Here is a 21,457-nt window from a genome sequence, read left to right on the forward strand (position 1 = left end):
AACTGAAAAGCTCATTTGCATATGTGAACATTCAAACATCAAATTCAGGTTAAATCTTTCTTTCATAATGAACAAGTTAAAATATGACAGTTTATAATGAAGTTGTGTTTTTTTTTCAAAGACAAGAATTTTTTTTTTGCTTTACAACTTCATAAGGAATAAAAAACTTTTCTTTTTTTTTCTTAAAGAGACAAGTAGGGTTTTTACATATGAATTTATCCAACGTTTTCGTATTTATCGACTTGCATTTTTTTCTTTTTCTTTTCTTTTTTTTTCAAAAAGACCTCATGCAACAAGTTTTTTATAGTCACTGGAGTTATCTTGTGTAAGAGCCGAATTTTCCATCGCCAAAGTGTTTTTTTTTTTGGGGGGGGGGTCATATGTAATTTGAATTCTTTGTCAATGGTGTTGTGGAAACACTGGGGTATTTTAAAATTCGGTTTGCCATCATGAGTTTCGAAATCTTTGTTGCCAGTTTATTGTGGTGTTATTGGTTGAATAAAATGATGAGAAAGGAACAATTAAAATATAAATGTATTAACAAAATACATAAAAGTGGGAATTGAACAATATCCTTGCTCATGGCAGGACTAGTTGTGAATGACACCGACTCTCTCGTAAACCGCTTTTCGTTCCGGGAAGTGACATCATGGATGACTTCATTATTCCTAGTATTAGGGGTGCGTCCCCACCAGTTATCCTTGATTTGTATTTGTAGTTCCATTTTCACGGCATACTGTTGAGTTGTTTTCTTTTTGAAAAAGAAAAGTCTCTCAAAATCATTAGCAGATATTTTATCATCCCAGTTATATTTAACAGTAAATCCATATTTACTGATTTACATGTGAAAAATGTTTAAAACTTAATAGCGATGAGATGTTTAATTTAAATGCGGCCTTCAGTTGTCAGTTTTTGTTCATGTCACGTTACTTCATCATCTCAGTATCCTACATTGCTATCAGTTCTCTTTAAACATATTTATTTTTCATCAACTTCCTTCATCAATGTTTTTACTTTTTTTTTTTTTTTTTTTTTTTAGGAACTGGAAACACCAGCAATGATGGATCATATAAACCTTCGTTTCTCACGGACCAGGAACTGAAACATTTGATACTAGAGGTTAGTGGGCAATCACATTCAAATGATGAATTGGGGAGGGGGGTTAATACAAACAATGTAATTGGATAACCAAAAGTTGTGTCTTTCTTTGGTGTGGTTCTAATGAATCAGTATTTATCAAAGCTAAAAGCCATTTGAGGATAAAGGTTAATGAGATGAATGTTGAAAAATATTATGAGAGGATTGAAAATGATAACTAGAATTGACACAATTTGATTAGTTATGAGGATCATTTCTGACAAGTATTTGTTAACATCTGATTTGAAGATGATCATGTTTACAGGGAAACGGTCCCATAATATACAAATGGGTATGAGGTAAAGTTATACCTCATCCAGTTAAAATAACACTTTGTGTTCATTAAATTTTTTACAATGAGTTTTTTTTTTTATAAAATAACACAAAAGGGCAAGGAATAAAAGACACAAAAATTGCAATTGAAACTAAAAGCAACAAAATACATTAAAGAATATATTTTTGACTGCCATGATCAGAATATGTACTAAAACAAAATTTTTCATAAAAGTTAAGTCTACATAATAATTTAAATGTAGATGCAACTGTTGAAAACTTGATATTAGGTGGGAAAAATACATGAAAAAAATTGAATTAAAAAACAATGAAGTTCCTTTATTTAGAAATAGTCCCCTTCCATCAACATCAAGAAATGTCTCCAACTGTAATACTATCAAGCCCCTACTCTGGATGTTGGGAGATAGGAGAGAAAAGAAAAAGAAATATAATAAAAGAAGAAGAAATAGGTTTATCAGGTGCACAGAGGTGTGGAAGGTGGAGTTGATGGAAAGACAATGGATACAAATTTTATTTATCAATGCACACAAAAGGCAGCTGAAATAGCAAGCAGGGGTGAGGGAGCACTTATTAAAATAACAAGGTATGGCAGTTATTAAAAGGACAATGAGTGTGGAGAGTGGTATACAGACTTTAGTGTTTTGTGACATTGACAGGCCAGTTGACGACAGTTAGGAGTTGCCAGTGAGTTAGAGTAAGATAGTTGAAAGCAATTCGTGACTTGGAGGAGATAGAGAAATGAATTGATCAACTGACCGACAAACACAGCCTTGACAGTAGATATAAATGTAGACCTTAGCGTTTAACAGGTAGTTTTCCATGATAATGTCACACACACACACACGCACACACACACACTGTGCAACCAATATGTATAGTGTCAGAGTCTGTGCTTCTCTTTGGGAATTGTTTTGTTTTTATTTTTATGTTTGTGAACCCATGCCCCCTACCACCACAACAGCTGCTAGTGTGAGAGATGATGATGTGGCCATAAGAAAAGCTGAAAGAAACAACATTGAGGTTGGTAGCATTGTTGACAGGAACCAATGGTTTCAGAATTGGTGCTCGTGATCTTAGAGTAAAAACAGTAAAAACAAATGAGAAAAAAAAAAGATATTAAAAAATGTACATTTGATCTCGATCGACCCTTACAAAAGTAGGGATACTTTTAAAAACAAAATTTGTTCAAATTTTGATAAAGAAGAAATTAAGCAAATTTTTTAGCAAAAGTTGAAACCCAATTCTCCTTAAACTAGTTGTTCCCATGAATGAAGACCACCTATAAAAATTTAACTACAAACACAAGTTTTTTTTTTTTATTTCACTGAAAAACAAATACCAACAAGTAAAATAGTCCATGTAGGAAACATTTAATTCTCTTTTATTTTTTTTTCCAAACCAAAAAAGTTTTTTTTTTATTTGTTCATGTTTTTGATAATATTTCAAAGTTATTTTAACTAGAAATGATTATAGAACATTGTTTAAAAACTTAAACTTTAATTTTTTTTCTTTAACTATTTTCAATTTTTGTTAATTCCAGGCAGCAGATGGTTTTCTGTTCGTAGTTCAGTGTGATACAGGAAGAATTATTTATGTATCTGATTCAGTGTGCCCAGTCCTCAATCAATCTCAGGTAACTTGTGATTTCAAATTTTGTACATTTTGGTTTTAATTTGTTTCACCATCATCATATTTCATTTCATTTTCTTTTGTACATGCTAGCATGCATTGGACAGCTTTTAGAAGTTGACATTCAAACTAATGCATCTCTGAACAGGTTATTGTTTATCTCATTCTCTTAAATTCATACTTATCACTTTCTTTGGCCATATTTTCCTTGGCATTATCCTGTTAACTGAACATGCTACTTCAACTGTTCTATATCTACTAACTCGGGAACTCTTTCTCTATTCTTTCAATGTGACCATACCATCAAAGGTTCCTGTTCTACACCCATCTCTCTTTACACTCCAGATTTAATCTTCCTATGAGGTCATCAGATCTAAAGTTTATAAATACCAAAAAAATAATTGAATTGCACCTAACCTCTCCTTTCTACATACGGACCAGTTAAACTTTCCTCTTTCTGGGAGTTTTTCAACAACTGATCAACACATTTGTCTTGGTGACATTCACTCTCAAGCCTTTATTTTCTATAGTTTTGAACTTGACAAGTAAACTCTCCCTTGTTTCACAGGAAGTACCAAGTCATCAACATACAGCATCTCTTTTGGACAATTTGTGTGGAACTCCCCTGGATAATGCCTCCAAGACACATGAAAATCATGATGCACCCCCACTTAAACATGTCACTAAATATGCTGTTCATTCTAACACAGTTGAGCATTTCTGTACAATCTTCACTAACCACTTTTTTGCCCCTAGTTTAAGCAATGCCCACTAGACATACCTTAGCACTTCGTCAAAAGCTTTCTCCAAATCCACTACAGCAAAATACAGGTTCTTCTCTTGAATTTGTCTCGGAATACTCAACAATTTTTTATAATAGAATTTCTAGGCATCTTGTCCTGTTCATTTGTTGCTAAAACTTCATTGTCGTTCCAAATGCATTTCTCTCCAACAATATCCTGAATACTTCATTATTTTGGTCATCCCTTATCCTGAAAACCTGCCTTTCTCAGCCTCTTTTTTGTTTTTGTAGATTGTTCTTCTTACTTTTCTCTTTGTCACAAAATATTCTTATTTACTAAACTTTTTATCCACTGAATCTTACCTTTCTCAAATCCTCATTCCACCACCATGTCACCCTGTCCAAGAGGGAGAAATTAGTGAATTGTGCACCAGGTTAAATATGGCAATAATAATCTATGCATGGGTGAATGATGCCTTTACAGAGATATTGGCAGGTATAAGAAGTTTCCTAGCATAGTAGAAGAAGCCTACCTTGACAGTATCTTCTATGCATTTATTTTAATGCATGTTAACTGTGAATGTTAAGCTGAGGAGATGTTGAGCTCTCAGGTAGGATAATCTACAGCAATTGGTGATGGAAAAGGTTTCTTAGAATTTTTAAAGCTCTGTATCATTTTTGATCGCATTTTCCTAGAAGGTGTCATCTAAGAATTTACTCATTACTTTGGATATTTATTGGATTCGTTTGCATGTTGCAAATAGATCATTATCAGCAAATGTACTCATCTTGGCCGTGATTACATTAGGGAGGTCGTTCATGAAAATCCAAAATAATGAAGGTCCAATCTCTGAGGCTTACCACAGTAATGTGATATTGTTTAGATGTACGCCATTGAGAATGACCTGAACTTGCTAAGAAAGATCTAATTATATTAAATATTCATCCAGTAATCTATATATCTATAAAAGTGAACGTGTCTGTGTGTGTACATTTCCCTATGCAATAACTCTGTGAATTTTAAGTCTACAGACTTGAAATTTCATATACAGGGTACTGAGATTTGGGAAAATCTTTGTGATCGGTTTTCTGCCAGAAATTTGGCTGTTAAGGAGTAAAAGTTCAACGATTTGACCTTTGAGAACTCTGCAAAATCTGACAATTTTGGGTCTAAACACTTGAAATTTTAGATATAAGTTCCTTGGACATGGATCTAACTTAATAACTTGATTTGAGCTCCAAACAATAAATGTTAAGGGGTCATAATAGGGGCCAAAGTTTAAAAAATTGACCGCTTTTTTTTTTTTTCTTTTTTTTTTTTTTTTTTTTGCTCAACATACACCTCCAAATACCCGGGCAACCCCGAGCGTAAATGCTAGTATATATATATATGTACGGCTTTTCCTTATGTGCTACAAAAAAAAAAAAAATCTTCCTGTCTTTTCTCTCTTACTTTCCCTCTCTGTACTGCGCTAACCTGTTCCACAAATCCCAAAATGCTGATCTGTTCCCCAAATCCCAAAATCCTCAACATGAAATATCTCCAAAAAAAAAAACACAAATAAACCTAGAACCCCATCCTCCAACGTAGACCCCTACTACCATGTCTCCTTCTCCAACGTCAGGGGTCTACGTTCCAACCTTCCAGAGGTTGAAGCCCAATTACAGGAGACAAAACCAGATATCTTTTTTCTAAGCGAAACTGGAATAGGGCCGACCACCTCCCTAGATGAGTTCATAATTAATGGATACTCTAACTTAACATCTAAATCTGACCCCCCAAGATCGCCATGGGCATGGAATATGTGCCTACATTAAAGATGACTTCCCGTGTGGCAGGGATATCTCCAGAGAAGACCCTAATTTACCTTATATGTGCTTCCGGGTTCCACTTGCTTACACCACCGCATTTATATTTGCCCTCTATCGCCCCCACAACAGCGGAGTTACTATCTTTAAGAGTATATCTGAGAAAATTGATCACATCCTGTGTGCTCATTCTGCGGCTAACATTCACATTTGCGGTGACTATAATGTCCACAATGTGGAATGGCTGACTCACTCAAATAAGATGGATGATGAGGGGAGGTTCTGTCATGATTTTGCCATTGCCTATGACCTCACTCAGATTGTTCGCGAGTCCACCCATGTGCCCGATACTAGTGGTCAGTACGCAAGACTCCTAGACCTTTTTCTCTCTACTTCCACTGAGCTATCCTCATGTGCTGTTCTATCTCCCCTGGGATCCTCCGACCACTCCGTTGTATCAGTTAAGATAAAAATGAAATGTAATACGTCTTCAGACGTACTTCTCCACCGTACTGTATATCAATACTTTATGGCTGACTGGGATAGCTTCCATACATTTATATCTAATCTACCTCTGCATTCCAAGTTTAAAAACAGATGTGTCCTCTACAGTATCAGACCTGACCGAATGGATAATTGTAGGCATAGACCGATTCATATTATCCAAAAAATTCCAATAAAAACCTAACACCCAGCCATGGTTCTCCCCAGAATGTGCGGCTGCTATTGCTCACAGAAATCACTTTTTCCATAGCTACCAACGTAATAGATATACTGAGACTAAAGCTGCTTTCAGGAACGCCAGCAACCACTGTTAAAGAGTAATAAAAAATGCAAGAGAGCTATATGTTCAGTCCATTAAATCAAAAGTAGCTGAGCAGTGGCTTGGTTCCAACCAGTTTTGCCAAATAGCAAACAGGATCCGGAACAGAAGCGTGCGTTCTATCCCAACCATCATCAATAGACCTGAGATCATTTCATTAGCATCAGACAAGGCCCAAACATTTGCCAAGAACTTTGCAGCTAATTCTACCCTATGCGACGAAGGCCATCAACTCCCTGTATCTCCTCCTATAACAGGCAACACGCTATGCAACATACAAATATCTGTATGTGATGTCGCCAAGCTAATCAAAAACCTTGATTCCAGTAAAGCAACTGGCCCTGACGGCATTTCAATTATAGTGTTGAAAAAGCCCCAACCAGAACTTGCCCCTATACTTACAAAGGAGAAATGCTTCTCAACACCCTGGAAAACCTCATCAGTATGCCCTGTATTTAAGAATTCAGGTGATGTCATCTCCTTTCCAGTACAGACCAATAAGTCTCCTGTGTGTCATGAGTAAGTTGCTGGAATCCATATTAAATAGAGAAGTATTCAACCACCTCAGCAAAAATAACCTTCTTAGTAACATGCAATATGGTTTCCGTTCTGCTAGATCTACAGTAGATGTGCTAACGGTTATATCTCATAGGATTAGTGAATCTCAACAAAGGCTTCCTTTCTAGGCCAATTACTCTTGACATATGAAAGGCCTTCGATAAGGTATGGCATAAAGACCTACTTCACAAGATTTCCAGCTACGGTATAACTGGAAATGTTTTCTCAATAATTAAATTATTTCTCTCTGATAGGTTCAGAAGACTATTGGTTGATGGTCAGAAATCAGAGGCCCACAGTATTAATGCTGGAGTCCCTCAGGTGTCCATCCTGGGCCCAACTCTCTTCTTGATCTACATCAATGATCTCCCAAAACACATACTTAAATCATTCGTTGACATCTATGCTGATGACACGACTATCTATAGCAACACATCAAATGCCTTAAATGACAAAGTTCTCTCTGATTCTATCTCTTCAGACCTTGAGCGCGTGGTTCAGTGGAGGAAGAGGTGGCTGGTTACTTTTTTCTGTGTTTTCATATGTAAAATCAACAATTCGTTATCTGTATGTCGATTGAGCTATCTGTTTTTTTTTCTTATTTCTCTTAATTTAGCATATAATAATTTTAATTTAACATAATTTTGATGTGTCTTTTTTTTTGGTTGCGTATATATATATATATGTATTTTTTTTCACTGTTCAATGAAAGGACCCTACGTTTTTGTTTTTTTTTTCTTCAATTTTCTTTATCTTTTTCTTTTTTATGTGTAGTGTACAATATTTTTTCTTCTTTCTTTTCGTCGTGTCTATATAATATATATTTTTTTATGGTAACCACCAGGTTCGAGATTTTTCTTTCTTTTTTTTTTTCACACTCACGACACCAAATGAGCGTGTGTTGTATTGTCTCTATAATAAAGGGTGTAGTGTTTGTTGCGTCATCTCTAATAATGGATTAGAAGAGATGACATGTTATATTATATATTTATGTTGTATCATAAAGGGAATCGTGTGTGAGTGACATGTATTTTCAGAACCTACCTCTGCTTCTTCAATGTTGGACCATCTGGAATTTCTCGTCCTGGAGGGAGACTTGATACCTGTTTTTGGATGAAGATTCAATCACTCCAAGACAAGGAATTAGTTCTATAGTTTATTTCACTTTCCCAGATGTCCTGCAGAAGGTGGAAAGTGAAATCGGCCTGTGTGGGTTCTTCTTCTACACACGTCAGCGTTCGTCCTCGTTTCCCCCCCCCCCCCTCAGGGAAGAGGAGGAGACAACGGGAAGCTGTCCATTGTCTTCTGAGTCCAAATCAAATCTCAACGATTCAGCTAACCTGATCACATGACTCACATCAGCTGATCTTTTACTTCTGGTCAACGTGTCTACACTATAATTCCACTCTCTCCCTCTCTCTCTCTCTCTTTCTCTATTCCTTAAAATTAGAATATGTTTCACATCTCCTGGTATCTTATCTATCTATAAAAGTGAGAATGTGTTAAGAATAAGTAGGTTTGAAAACACTTTTTAAAGATCATATCAAGCTGGTCTAATAGTTATCATACTTAACTCACTGTCTTAAGGTTTTGGTTTCGATCTCAGTTCAAGTATTTTTTTTTCACAAGAAGTGAACTGTTTCGAAAAAACGTAATACTCACATGCCTATGTCTCAGTTTCTGTCCGTTTTCTTTTTTTTTTTTTAAGGAATCTAATGTTACGTTTAATACTTACAGTATTTCTGTTTATAATAAATAAAAATTCTGCATTAATTAAAATATAATATGCATATTTTAGAACCAGGCAACACTGGGTGGCCTGCTAGAATGTCTATAAAACCTCCATTTGCCTTTTTTTTTTTTTTTTTCTTTTTACATGGAGGTCACCACTTATCAAGGCCTGGAAGCCACTCGGGGATAAGGGTTATTGCGTGTACAGTAACCAATGGGATAGTATCGTAGTAATCGTTAGTATTGGAGATTTGATAAAGTGTCTTACTTAAGGGGGCGGTTTGTCAGGAATTTGTTTATGTTGGACTTGAAGAAGGTGGGAAACAGGCAAACAGAAGAGAGTTCCACAGTCGTGCACTTCTAAGAAAGAAACTCTGCTCATGGAATCTACGCTTGGATTTAGGCACAGATAAAGAGTTGGGGGAAATTAATGACTGGTTTCAGCCAGACGGGTGTTTTTTGTGATAGGTCGGCGAGGAGAGACCAGAGATTGGAGCACAGACTAACACTTGCCATGAAAATACCGATAAAACAAAGACAGGCTCGCAACGTCTCTTCTGTGGGAGAGAGGCTGCAGGAAAGAGAAAAGGGCATCCCCACTAAGCCACAAAGTCTATTTTGTACTCTGTCAAGGCAGGATAGGCTGTTTTTAGCAGCTCCTGCCTAGATGTGGCAGCAGTACTCCATCCTTGGACATACTTGGCTTTTCTACAGATAGAGAATTGCATCATTAGTGAGATATCTTCTGGTGCGGTAGAAGGATCCCACTATCCTCCCAGCGACCTTGTCAACAGACCTGATGTACGTGTTCCATTTCAGATCAGGAGTGAGGGTCAGAGCGTTGATGATGTAAAGATAGGAGCTTGGTCCTAGATGCATTAAAAGTAACCAGCCACCTCTTCCCCCACTGTACCACGTGCTCAAGATCAGAAGAGAGAGAATCAGGGAGAACTTTGTCATTTACGGTCTTTGAAGTGTTGCTACAGATAGTCGTGTCATCAGCATAGATGTCAACAAATAATTAAAGTATGTGTTTTGGGAGATCATTGATGTAGACCAGGAAGAGAGTTGAGCCCAGGATGGACACCTGAGGGACTCCAGCATTAATACTGTGGGCCTCTGATTTCTGCCCATCAACCAATAGTCTTCTGAACCTATCAGAGAGAAATGATTTAACAATTGAGAAAACATTTCCTGCTATACCGTAGCTGGAAATCTTGTGAAGTTGGCCCTTATGCCATACCTTATCAAAGGCCTTTCATATGTCAAGAGTAATTGGCCTAGAAAGGAAGCCTTTGTCGAGATTCACTAATCCTATGAGATATAACCATTAGCATATCTACTGTAGATCTAGCAGAACGGAAACCATATTGTATGTCACTAAGAAGGTTATTTTTGTTGAGGTGGTTGAATACTTCTCTATTTAATATGGATTCCAGCAACTTACTCATGACACACAGGGGACATTGGTCTGTACTAAGAGGGAGATTACTTATAACCTGACTTCTTAAATACAGGGCATACTGATGAGGTTCTCCAGGGTGTTGGGAAGCATTTCTCCTTAAACAGTTTTGTAAGTATAGAGGCAAGTTCTGGTTGGGGCTTTTTCAACACTATAATTGAAATGCCGTCAGGGCCAGTTGCTTTACTGGAATCAAGGTTTTTGATTAGCTTGGCGACATCACATACAGATATTTGTATGTTGCATAGCGTGTTGCCTGTTATAGGAGGAGATACAGGGAGTTGATGGCCTTCGTCGCATAGGGTAGAATTAGCTGCAAAGTTCTTGGCAAATGTTTGGGCCTTGTCTGATGCTAATGAAATGATCTCAGGTCTATTGATGATGGTTGGGATAGAACGCACGCTTCTGTTCCGGATCCTGTTTGCTATTTGGCAAAACTGGTTGGAACCAAGCCACTGCTCAGCTACTTTTGATTTAATGGACTGAACATATAGCTCTCTTGCATTTTTTATTACTCTTTTACAGTGGTTGCTGGCGTTCCTGAAAGCAGCTTTAGTCTCAGTATATCTATTACGTTGGTAGCTATGGAAAAAGTGATTTCTGTGAGCGATAGCAGCCGCACATTCTGGGGAGAACCATGGCTGGGTGTTAGGTTTTTGTTGGAATTTTTTGGATAATATGAATCGGTCTATGCCTACAATTATCCATTCGGTCAGGTCTGATACTATATATATGCCTGTACATAGAGTATTGTCACATTTAGGTTGATGCACCAAACACTAGTTTCTTCTTCTTGGACGAGATGAAAAAAAGAATTTCTAATCCAATAATGTGCCTGTTTTACATTCATTACCACGAAATATGCCACAATCAATTTACTGCACTTGTAACCCCATCAACATAAATAACCGCAGATCCACTCGCAACAAAATTGCACCTTTTCATTGTAGATGGTCTTTAGATGTTGGAAGATTTTCTTCTCTAATTCGTTTTGGAATTCCCTTCATGTTTCCTTTGCTGTACCAATATACAGATATTTACATGTCATCAAGGTTGTCCTCATCCCTAGAAATCTGGCCTCTCTCACGGTAGCTCTTTATGTTTCAGTCGCAATATGCCTTGTTTGAGGCAAACCCAAATATATATATATATATATATATATATATATATATATATATATGTATATATATATACTTATCTATGGACATGTGTATTGTCATCTCCCATTCATATATATATATATATATATATATATAATAGTGTTTTATTTATATTTTTCCCTTTATCTTTACATTCCAAATATTTCCAGAAATCATTTAAAAAGTAAGTAAATAATATTTTTGCATAAATTGAGTGCTTATATTCAAAAATTCTTCCAGTTGGTCTTAATTCAAATAGGTTGATGTTTAATAATATTCTGAATTATTTCTACATTTTTCTCATCATCAGATTCGGTTTAACATCATTTTTCATGCTTTTCATGTGTTGGTCAATTTTTATTTATTCATTTTTTCTCCTTATTTGTTTTCATAATTTATTATTTTAGTTTTTCTTTTAAATATTTAAATTGTTTTTATTACATTAAGTTTAAAGTTGCCATTTGTTTTCTTACTGAATATTTTGACAATTTAATTTTTCTAGTCTGATTGGTTTGGAAATGCTATATATGATTTGGTGCATCCAGATGACCTTGAAAAAGTTCGAGAGCAGTTATCCACAACAGATTCTCAAAATACTGGTCGCATATTGGACTTAAAAAGTAAATATAAAAATAACATTGAATGTTTCTTTGTTTAATTTCCTTGATTAGATTGACACAATCTGTTTGTAAAAGAAACACAATTCTATACCTCAACATTTGTTTTATAAAATCCAAATATTAAAAATTGCCATAAAAAACTAAAATAATTTTTTTACCTTAATACTCCACGATTACACATGTCAAACAATAGTAAGATTTCAAAGAATCCACATGGAACAACCAATAATACGTCTACTCACAAGCGTGTGTATGTGTTGGGACGATTAATCAGAATCAGGAATCGGAAAAATTGAGGGCTATTTTCCAATGCCAAAACGATTCTTTTGTCTTTTTTTTGTTATTTGATTTTGTTTAAAGTAAAATCTTCCATTGCTAATAATAATGATAAAATAATAAACATTTATTGATTTTAAAATACCAGTAAAGCTAAAATCGATAGATCATCCGCCACAAGTATATTTTGACGTTTAGGAAAATATCTGCATATTTATGTGTTTTTACATAAATCGGAGAAAATAACAATCTTATAGTTAAATAATTAGAGATTTATGAAGAATCAGAATTGGGAATTTAGCATGGAATTGGTAATTGTATCGGAATCGGGAAAAATATTGGCATCATCCCATCCCTTATATATATATATATATATATATATATATATATATATATATATACACACGCAAGGTTGCAGAGCGGTGTGAGGCGGGTCAAAATTGTTTATGGACCGTTGTTTTATGGGTTTTTAACTAATAAAAATAGCTGCGAAAAGTGGATCAAAATTGAAAAAAAAGTGAAACTTGGCAGACGTAAGTCGACTAAAAGTGTTATTTGTACATATGCGCAGATATGTACATTTATACGTTAAAGTTAGTTAATTGTTAACTATTTCTTATTTTTCTAACGATAGCACAAATGGTAACAATTATGGTTAGAGCGCTAAATGTTTTGGTTTTGATTCTAGCTGATGGCACTCAAGTTATTGTTTTTTTTGTTTTTTTTACTTTTGAAATCGCTACTATATCTTGGGTATAGAATACAGAATTGACTGTATAATAATAGATACAAAATTTGCATAAATTAAAATATCATCTTTAAACATATTTTATGACTGGGCACCCAGCTATTACTGAATAAAACCCAAGGTTACTTACAAGATCCGAACAAGAGTCAACCACTTGCTCTTCATAGGTGACTTCAAGTTGTGTGTTAGTTTAAATACTGACTTAAGTCAATTCTTGCAAGTTATATCTTCTCCAAGTTTGGAATGAAATTTGGTCTCGACAAATGTGCCAAGTGCTCCATCAGAGTTGGGAAGAAGATCCAGACGGAAAACATACAATTTGATGAAAATAATGACATCAAAGACCTAGAAGAGCTGAAACAAAGCAGGCATAGAACAGAATAATTTAATTCAGCATGCCAAGAAGAGAGAAATATGTATGCCATGTAAGGAGAATTTGTAAAAAAACAGCTTACAAATAAAAAAATAAGTTACTGCCATTAACCAACTTGTCATGCTTGTGATAACATACAGTTTTCGTATTGTTGAATGTCCACAAAAGGACATTACCAGATTAGACACTAAAACAAGAAAAATGTTTACACATTATAGTATAACATACAGAAACCAGTGTATGCCTAGGCTGTATTTGCCCAGAAGAGCAGGAGATATGGGTCTTTCAGAAATTGACCAACTTCATGCTGCCACTATTGTGCGCAGAAAGCAATATCTGATAAGCTCCCAGAATCTAAAACTCCTCATATTACATCAGCATCAAAAAACAAGAGTTAACAAAACAACCTGCATCACAAAACTGGTTAAACATTTTGAACAAGACTCTTATAAATAAGACAAAATCAGAAAACAAATCTGCTACAGAAATAGCCCAAAAGAGTCGTCAAAAATACACCAAGACTTTCCATTACAAAACCTGGAAAAATCTGCCAACCAACAGCATGTCAAGTATTTTCTGTATGAATTGATCCAGGAATATATATATATATATATATATATATAAGGAAGGCTCTGTAAACTGACTAACAAATGATTGTGCTGATGTGATCAAGAGAGGATTATAATGGCTGCCCAAGATCAATGCTTTTATGATGAGTGGTCTCAGCAATGACAAGTGCAGGTTCTACCACACAGAACTAGAGTATGAGCCACCTGACATCCAATTGTAAGGTTCTGTTGGGGGTTATGACACATTAGAGTGTGTAAATATCTCCACTAGACAATCTGTAAAAAGTTGAGGTGCAACTATATAATAATAGTGAAATTCAGAAAACAAAAAGATCAATTAAAAAGATAAAATGATATCTATTGACTTTTTGTGTCAATTTCAACTAAAAGCAATGATATCTATTTAATTGGCATGTCAGAAGTACTTTAATGTTAATGCATTATTTAAAAAGAGAAAAAAAAACACAAGTTTTCAAACTTTATCATAAAAAAAAAACTTGCCATATTCTTATGGAACACATTGACATAATAACAAGGGAAGTAACCTAATTATCGAAAGCAAGTAACTCATATTTATGATTGTTAATGCACAATTAAAAAATTGGCAATAGTTACACGCTATTTACCTCTCCTTGAATCTCTCCTGTGTTTTTTAGCCAAACATTTTAATTTTCATCAAAAAGATGTTTTCTTTAATAATTTTTTTTCTGCCTTTTTTCGTCTTTTGGATAAATTCATTACTGTAACATAATAATTGACTAGAAACCATTGGGTTTTGTTAAAATTGAATATTAAACATTTTGAATTTCACTATTATAGTCTACTTGCACCAACGTTGAATATTAAATGTAGCGACAAGTTCTGGGAAAATATACCAGAAAGAACAGTGGGAAATAAGTCATACAACATCCACTATAACTATGTAAGTCCTACAGCTATGTACCTAGAAAAGGAGCTATTAAGCCTGATATAGTGATATGGGGCAAGAAGAAGAAAGAAGCAACCTTAGAAATTAGTGTCCCCGATGATGCTGAATTAAAGCTGAAAAGGAAAAAAATATATCAAAGTCTAATGTATACGACATGAAAAAAACTGGAATCTTAGGAAGATCTTCATCATTTTAGTAACTATAGGAACAACCGGACTCATGAACCGCCCCCTTAAATGATCAAATTCTACTTTCATTAACCCTTATCCTTGAGTGGCCTTTGTGCTTTGATAGGTGGTGAGTCCCTTGTAAAAAAAAAAAAAAAAAAAAAAAAACTTTAGAAAAAGGCAAATATATCCGGTGATCCAAATGCAAGATACAAACAGTTGCACTTAAATAGATGTTTGAAATCTTAAAAAGATCTCTTGGTTGGAATTTATCAGATAGTGGGTGAATGTCTGGCATCCTGTCGAATGCCCCATCCCCAGCAAAAACTTAATAGTAAAACTTTGAATTTGTAGTAATTTCAGGCCAGACAAATTTTCTCTTTTTGTTTTCTAAATTTCTCTTGGATGAAATGTATATTTGCACATGTTTGAATTATTCACATTGAAAAAATTCCTTAATGCTAAATATCAATTCCTGTTTTCATGACAAATTGTTTTTATTTGCAGCTGGAACTGTTAAAAAAGAGGGTCATCAATGTAAGCAATTTTGTTTTATTGAATTTTTACATTTCCATAAAAAACAATGTTTCTTCTTTATTTTTAATAGTAACACTTCCTCATAGTCATTATCATCAGTTTAATGTCCGTTGTACATGCTGGCAATTGACTTCCAAAATAACCTGTTTCTAGCCAGTTTTCTATTTATCATCATTTCTCTCAAATCAACTCTAATCACTTCTCTGAAATTAACAGGGTTGCGGAGTCGGATGGTGAAAGTCTGACTCCTTGAATTCCTAAAATGCTGACTCTGACTCCGACTACTTTGATATCTTAGACTCCGACTCCGACTCCTTGACCACTATGTGGAAATCTATTCTGCAGATCCATATACCAGCCTCCCACACCTATTCAGCATTTTATAATTACATTTCATGTATATCATTTTTTATATTTAACATTCACTTGTATGATCAATATACTACCATATACACTCTACCAGCTCTATTTATTTATTTATTTAACGTGAACTCCTAACAAGGCATATCACCACTTGGACGAAAAAGGATACTTTTTGGGACCATGTTTAGGAAAGATTAGCAAGATGTCGGTTTATGTTACATTTAAACTTCTGTATATCAGTACGACCAGGAAAGCAGGTAGCAGGAAGGGAATTCTAAAGTCCATCTGTTCAAGAGAAGAAACTATTAGAATAGAACGCTTTTTGGCATCTAAAGACCTCAACAGTGAAAGGGTGAGATCTTATTGCTGAACGGGTTTGTTGGGGATATGTACGGGGTAGAAGTGCAATGAGTTCATCAGAATACATTCCATCAAAACAGGAAGAGATGCAACATTGTGACGATGGGACAAGAGCTGGATAAAGTGGGACAGATTAGATGTACAACTCTTTTTTGGAATCTATCCAAGATGGAGAGGCTAGTGGTAGATGCACCAGTCCAGATGTGCCAACAACACTCCATCCATGAGTGAATGGTGGCCTTGTAGAGGTACGGGATACTCTCAGGTGTGAGTAGTCTTCTAGCTCAATAGGGGGAACCCACCATCTTTGCAGCAGTCTTTGCAATGTCCTCTATATATTTGTTCCAGTTCATATTGCCCACAAAGTAAAATATTGTAAAATAGTCCCAAAAAAGGAGTTTGAAGGTAGAATTCTCAGGTAGGGTGTTTTTTTTTCATCGATATAAGCAGTTCGAGAGGTGTTAAAGGAAAGCAGCTTAGTTTTCCTAGCATTAAATATTAGCATCTATTTGCAACCCCATTCAACTATTGTCTGGAGGTCATTTTCTAATGATTTTGCCATTGTCTTAGATTTATTTACATCTTTTCTTCCTTAATGCATGTTATAGAGCATTGTATCATCAGCAAATATACCCATCTCGTTTTTGAATATCAGGAATAATAATGATCCAAGGATCGACCCCTGAGACACTCCCGCATTAATGTTATGCTGCTTGGATGTATGTCCATCAATGACAACCTGTATGCTTCTATTGTCTAAGATGGATCTAAATGGATCTAATTATATTTAGTATACATCCAGTTATAATGTATGATTTAATTTTCATTAGCAGCCCTTTGTGCCAGACTTTGTCAAAGGACTTGGATGTATCATGTATCGCAGACATGAGAAGGGGTGATTTTTACATCATCTAATGTGGCTTTAGTCCTCATAGGGAAATTTAGGAGAGAGTTGTTTGTTGGCTCTAGGGTGGAGTTAGAGGCAATTGCCAGGACAGCAGTTCCACCTTCTTAGTTACCATGCATGCAACCTTCTGGTTGTTGCTCAGTAAAGGAATTACTGATTGTCCTTTAATCACTACACTAGTATAGATTTTTCCGAAATCACGAGTCTCTATCTTTGGCGATTCTATGCGTTCCCTGATTATTTCAGCATGCTTTCTTTTGGCTGTCACTATTTCTCTCTTACAATGATTTCTAGCATTTATGAATTTTGCTTATTTGTATTTGACTTATGACATACAAACTGGCGGAATGCATGGTGTCTTTGTGTAATGGCAGCTGCGCACTCTGTAGTGAACCATGGGGGTGAGTGGGGCTTGCTATATTACTTCTATGTGGGAACATGTGCTTCAATTCCTGCTTTTCATCTTTCAGTTTTCTTATTGACACACTGTTCACCAGGAAGCGAGACGATATCGGTCCATGGTGCATCTCAGATATGTTCTCTTATTGTTTCTCAGTAAGCCCTGTTGTAGTACCTTGTTGTTTTGAGCAATGATTCCTCACCGTGAGGTTGGGATTTAAATGTGATGTCAACTGATACCACTAGATTGTCTGCGTTTCCAAGTGGACTGTGGGCATTAGTCTCACAATCCTCAGGTACTGTGGTGAGGAATAGATCTAGAAGTGAAGCCTGCTGAGGTTCACGATCTGGTAGGGGAGTTGGAAACATTACTGTCTATGTGAGGGAATGGGCTATAAGAGAAGCTATATGTAGAGCGTCCAGCTGCATCTGTGTAACCTGAGAAACCAAGCCAATTTTTATGGTGGACATTAAAGTCACCAAACGCATGTATTTGGGCGTTACTACCCAAGGAGAGTGCTGCATCTATACTATCAGTGACATGATCGATTCGGGTACAATCCTGACTTGAGGAAAAACAACAGGAAATATAAGTAACTAATGCAGTGATAAAATGTTAGTCGAAAGCACATAAAAGCCTGGTCATCTGATTCAAGATTTTTCTCTCTAGTTTAAGGGAGGGTGCTACGAATATAGACTCTAAGTGCGTGCATACATCTATCCGAGTCCTTACAGCAAAGAGGAAGGTATCCTGTCATGTTAAAGAAGCTGGAGGGGATTGAAAAGTGTAAGTTTGTTTCATTTAATGCTAAGATATCTGGGGAGTTTACTAAAAGGTAAGACTCTACATCATCTATTTTACCTTTAAGCCCATGGATATTTGTGAAAGCAAGCCTCAAGAGTGGAGACGAATTGTTTTTTGTTACATGGTGATCACCACTTATCAAGACCCGGAAGCCACTCTGAGATAAGGGTTATTGTGTGTCAGTGGGATAGTATTGTATTAATCATTAGTATTGGAGATTTGATAAAGTGTCTTACTTAAGGGGGCGGTTCATCAGGAATTTGTTTATGTTGGACTTAAAGACATCCAAGTTGTGGTCAGATGGGAAACCGGCAAATGGAAGAGAGTTCCACAGGTGTGTACTTCTAAGAAAGAAGCTTTGTTCATGGAATCTACGTTTTGATTTAGGCACAGATGAAGAGTGGGGAAAATTATTGACAATGGTTTCAGCTAGACGGATGTTTATTGTGAAAGATTGGTGAGGGGGGACCAGAGATTGAAGCTCAGATGAGCACTTGCCATGGAAGTAACGATAAAACAAAGACAGGCTCACAACGTTTCTACTGTGGGAGAGAGGTTGCAGAAAAGAGAAAAGGGCATCCCCACTAAGCCACGAAGTTCATTTTGTACTCTGTCAAGGCAGGATAGGCTGTTTTTAGCAGCTCCTGCCAAGATGTGGCAGCAGTACTCCATCCTTGGACGTACTTGGCTTTTCTACAGATAGAGAATTGCATCAGCAGTAAGATATCTTCTGGAGCAGTAGAAAGATCCCACCATTTTTCCAGCGACCTTGGCAATAGACTTGATGTTAGCGTTCCATTTCAGATCAGGAGTAAATGTCAAACCCAGAAGCTTGTCAAAACATAGAGATGAGAGCAATCCATTTCAATTGAAGCCAAATGTGAATCAGAGCATTTATGATGTAAAGATAGGAGCTTGGTTTTAGATGCATTAAAAGTAACTAGCCACCTCTTCCCCCACTGTAACATACACTCAAGATCAGAGGAGAGAGAACTTTGTCATTTACAGCCTTTGATGTGTTGCCATAGATGGTTGTGTCATCAGCATAGATATCAACGAATGATTTAAGTATGTTTTGGGAGATCATTGATGTAGATCAGGAAGAGAGTTGAGCCCAGGATGGACCCCTGAGGAACTCCAGAATTAATACTGTGGGCCTCTGATTTCTGACCATTAACCACTACTCTTATGAGCCTATCAGAGAGAAATGATTTAATAATTGAGAAAACATTTTCAGTTATACCGTAGCTGGAAATCTTGTGAAGTAAGCCTTTATACCATACCTTATCAAAGGCCTTTCATATGTCAAGAGCAATTGGCCTAGAAAGGAAGCCTTTGTCGAGATTCACTAATCCTATGAGATATAACCGTTAGCACATCTACTGTAGATCTAGCAGAACGGAAACCATATTGCATGTCACTAAGAAGATTATTTTTGTTGAGGTGGTTGAATACTTCTCTATTTAATATGGATTCCAGCAACTTACTCATGACACACAGGAGACTTATTGGTCTGTACTGGAAGGGAGATGACATCACCTGAATTCTTAAATACAGGGCATACTGATGAGGTTTTCCAGGGTGTTGGGAAGCATTTCTCCTTAAACAGTTTTGTAAGTATAGGGACAAGTTCTGGTTGGAGCTTTTTCAACACTATAATTGGAATGCCGTCAGGGCCAGTTGCTTTACTAGAATCAAGGTTCTTGATTAGCTTGGCGACATCACATACAGATATTTGTATGTTGCATAGCGTGTTGCCTGTTATAGGAGGAGATACAGGGAGTTGATGGCCTTCGTCGCATAGGGTAGAATTAGCTGCAAAGTTCTTGGCAAATGTTTGGGCCTTGTCTGATGCTAATGAAATGATCTCAGGTCTATTGATGATAGTTGGGATAGAACGCACGCTTCTGTTCTGGATCCTGTTTGCTATTTGGCAAAACTGATTGGAACCAAGCCACTGCTCAGCTACTTTTGATTTAACGGACTGAGCATATAGCTCTCTTGCATTTTTTATTACTCTTTTACAGTGGTTGCTGGCATTCCTGAAAGCAGCTTTAGTCTCAGTATATCTATTACGTTGGTAGCTATGGAAAAAGTGATTTCTGTGAGCGATAGCAGCCGCACATTCTGGGGAGAACCATGGCTGGGTGTTAGGTTTTTATTGGAATTTTTTGGATGGTATGAATCAGTCTATGCCTACAAGGTCTAGAAGGCTTGCATACTGACAGGTAGAATCGGGCACACGGATGGGTTCGTGAACAATCTGAGTGGGGTCATAAGCAATGGCAAAATCATGACAGAACCTCCCTTCATTATCTGTCTTATTTGAGTGGGTCAGCCATTCCACATTATTGACATTGAAGTCACCGCAAATGTGAATGTTAGCCGAAGGATGAGTAGACAGGATTTGGTCAATTTTCTCAGATACACTATAAATACATTTAAAAATACGAACTAAGTTTATAGAATAAGTTAAAATAATAAAGGGATAAAAAAAATTACAATTAAATTTTATTATGCTTTTAGTTCCAAAGGGACTACAATATTTCGGGATAGAGAAACCTCTTTAGGCCATAGCATTTTGAAGCCAAATGCTTCTCTTCATAAGAGGAGAGTAAAGACACATATTATACAGAGAAAAATTTTTTTAAAAGATAATATTGCCTTTATTGAAAAAGGATCAAAGGAAAAACATGAAGCTGTACTGAGACTAAAGCCGATTCTAGAACTGCCAGCAATCACTGTAAAAGAGTAATAAAGAATGCGAGAGAGTTGTATGCTCGGTCCATTAAATCTAAAGTAGTTAAGCAGCGGCTTGGTTACCACCAGTTTTGGCAAATAGCAAACAGGATCCTGAACAGAATCATGTGCTCTATCCCAACCATCATCAATGGACCTGAGGTAATCTCGTCAGCATGAGACAAAGCCAAACTCTTTATCAAGAACTTTGCAACTAATTCTACACTATGCGACTAAGACCGTCAACCCCTCGTATTTCCTCTTTTATCAGAAAACACACTATGCGACATACAAATATCTGTGCGTGATGTTGCCAAGCTAATCAAAAACCTTGATTCCTGT

General features: G+C 36.1%; 1 protein-coding gene across 21 annotated transcripts in view; it reads left to right on the forward strand.

Moving 5' to 3' along the window:
• Positions 1 to 21,457, forward strand: part of LOC145276852 (aryl hydrocarbon receptor nuclear translocator homolog) — a 281,732-nt gene that overhangs the window by 181,738 nt on the left and 78,537 nt on the right. For all 21 annotated transcript variants that reach the window (XM_080128232.1, XM_080128240.1, XM_080128225.1 and 18 more), the window contains 4 exons: positions 1,040 to 1,119; positions 2,972 to 3,064; positions 11,827 to 11,944; positions 15,513 to 15,542. In XM_080128232.1, the coding sequence (XP_079984358.1) occupies positions 1,040 to 1,119; positions 2,972 to 3,064; positions 11,827 to 11,944; positions 15,513 to 15,542 (321 nt within the window). The remainder of the gene's footprint in view (positions 1 to 1,039; positions 1,120 to 2,971; positions 3,065 to 11,826; positions 11,945 to 15,512; positions 15,543 to 21,457) is intronic.

Source organism: Euprymna scolopes, chromosome 5 (assembly GCF_053919585.1).
Source record: "Euprymna scolopes isolate OS-2025 chromosome 5, ASM5391958v1, whole genome shotgun sequence".
NCBI lineage: Eukaryota > Metazoa > Mollusca > Cephalopoda > Sepiida > Sepiolidae > Euprymna > Euprymna scolopes.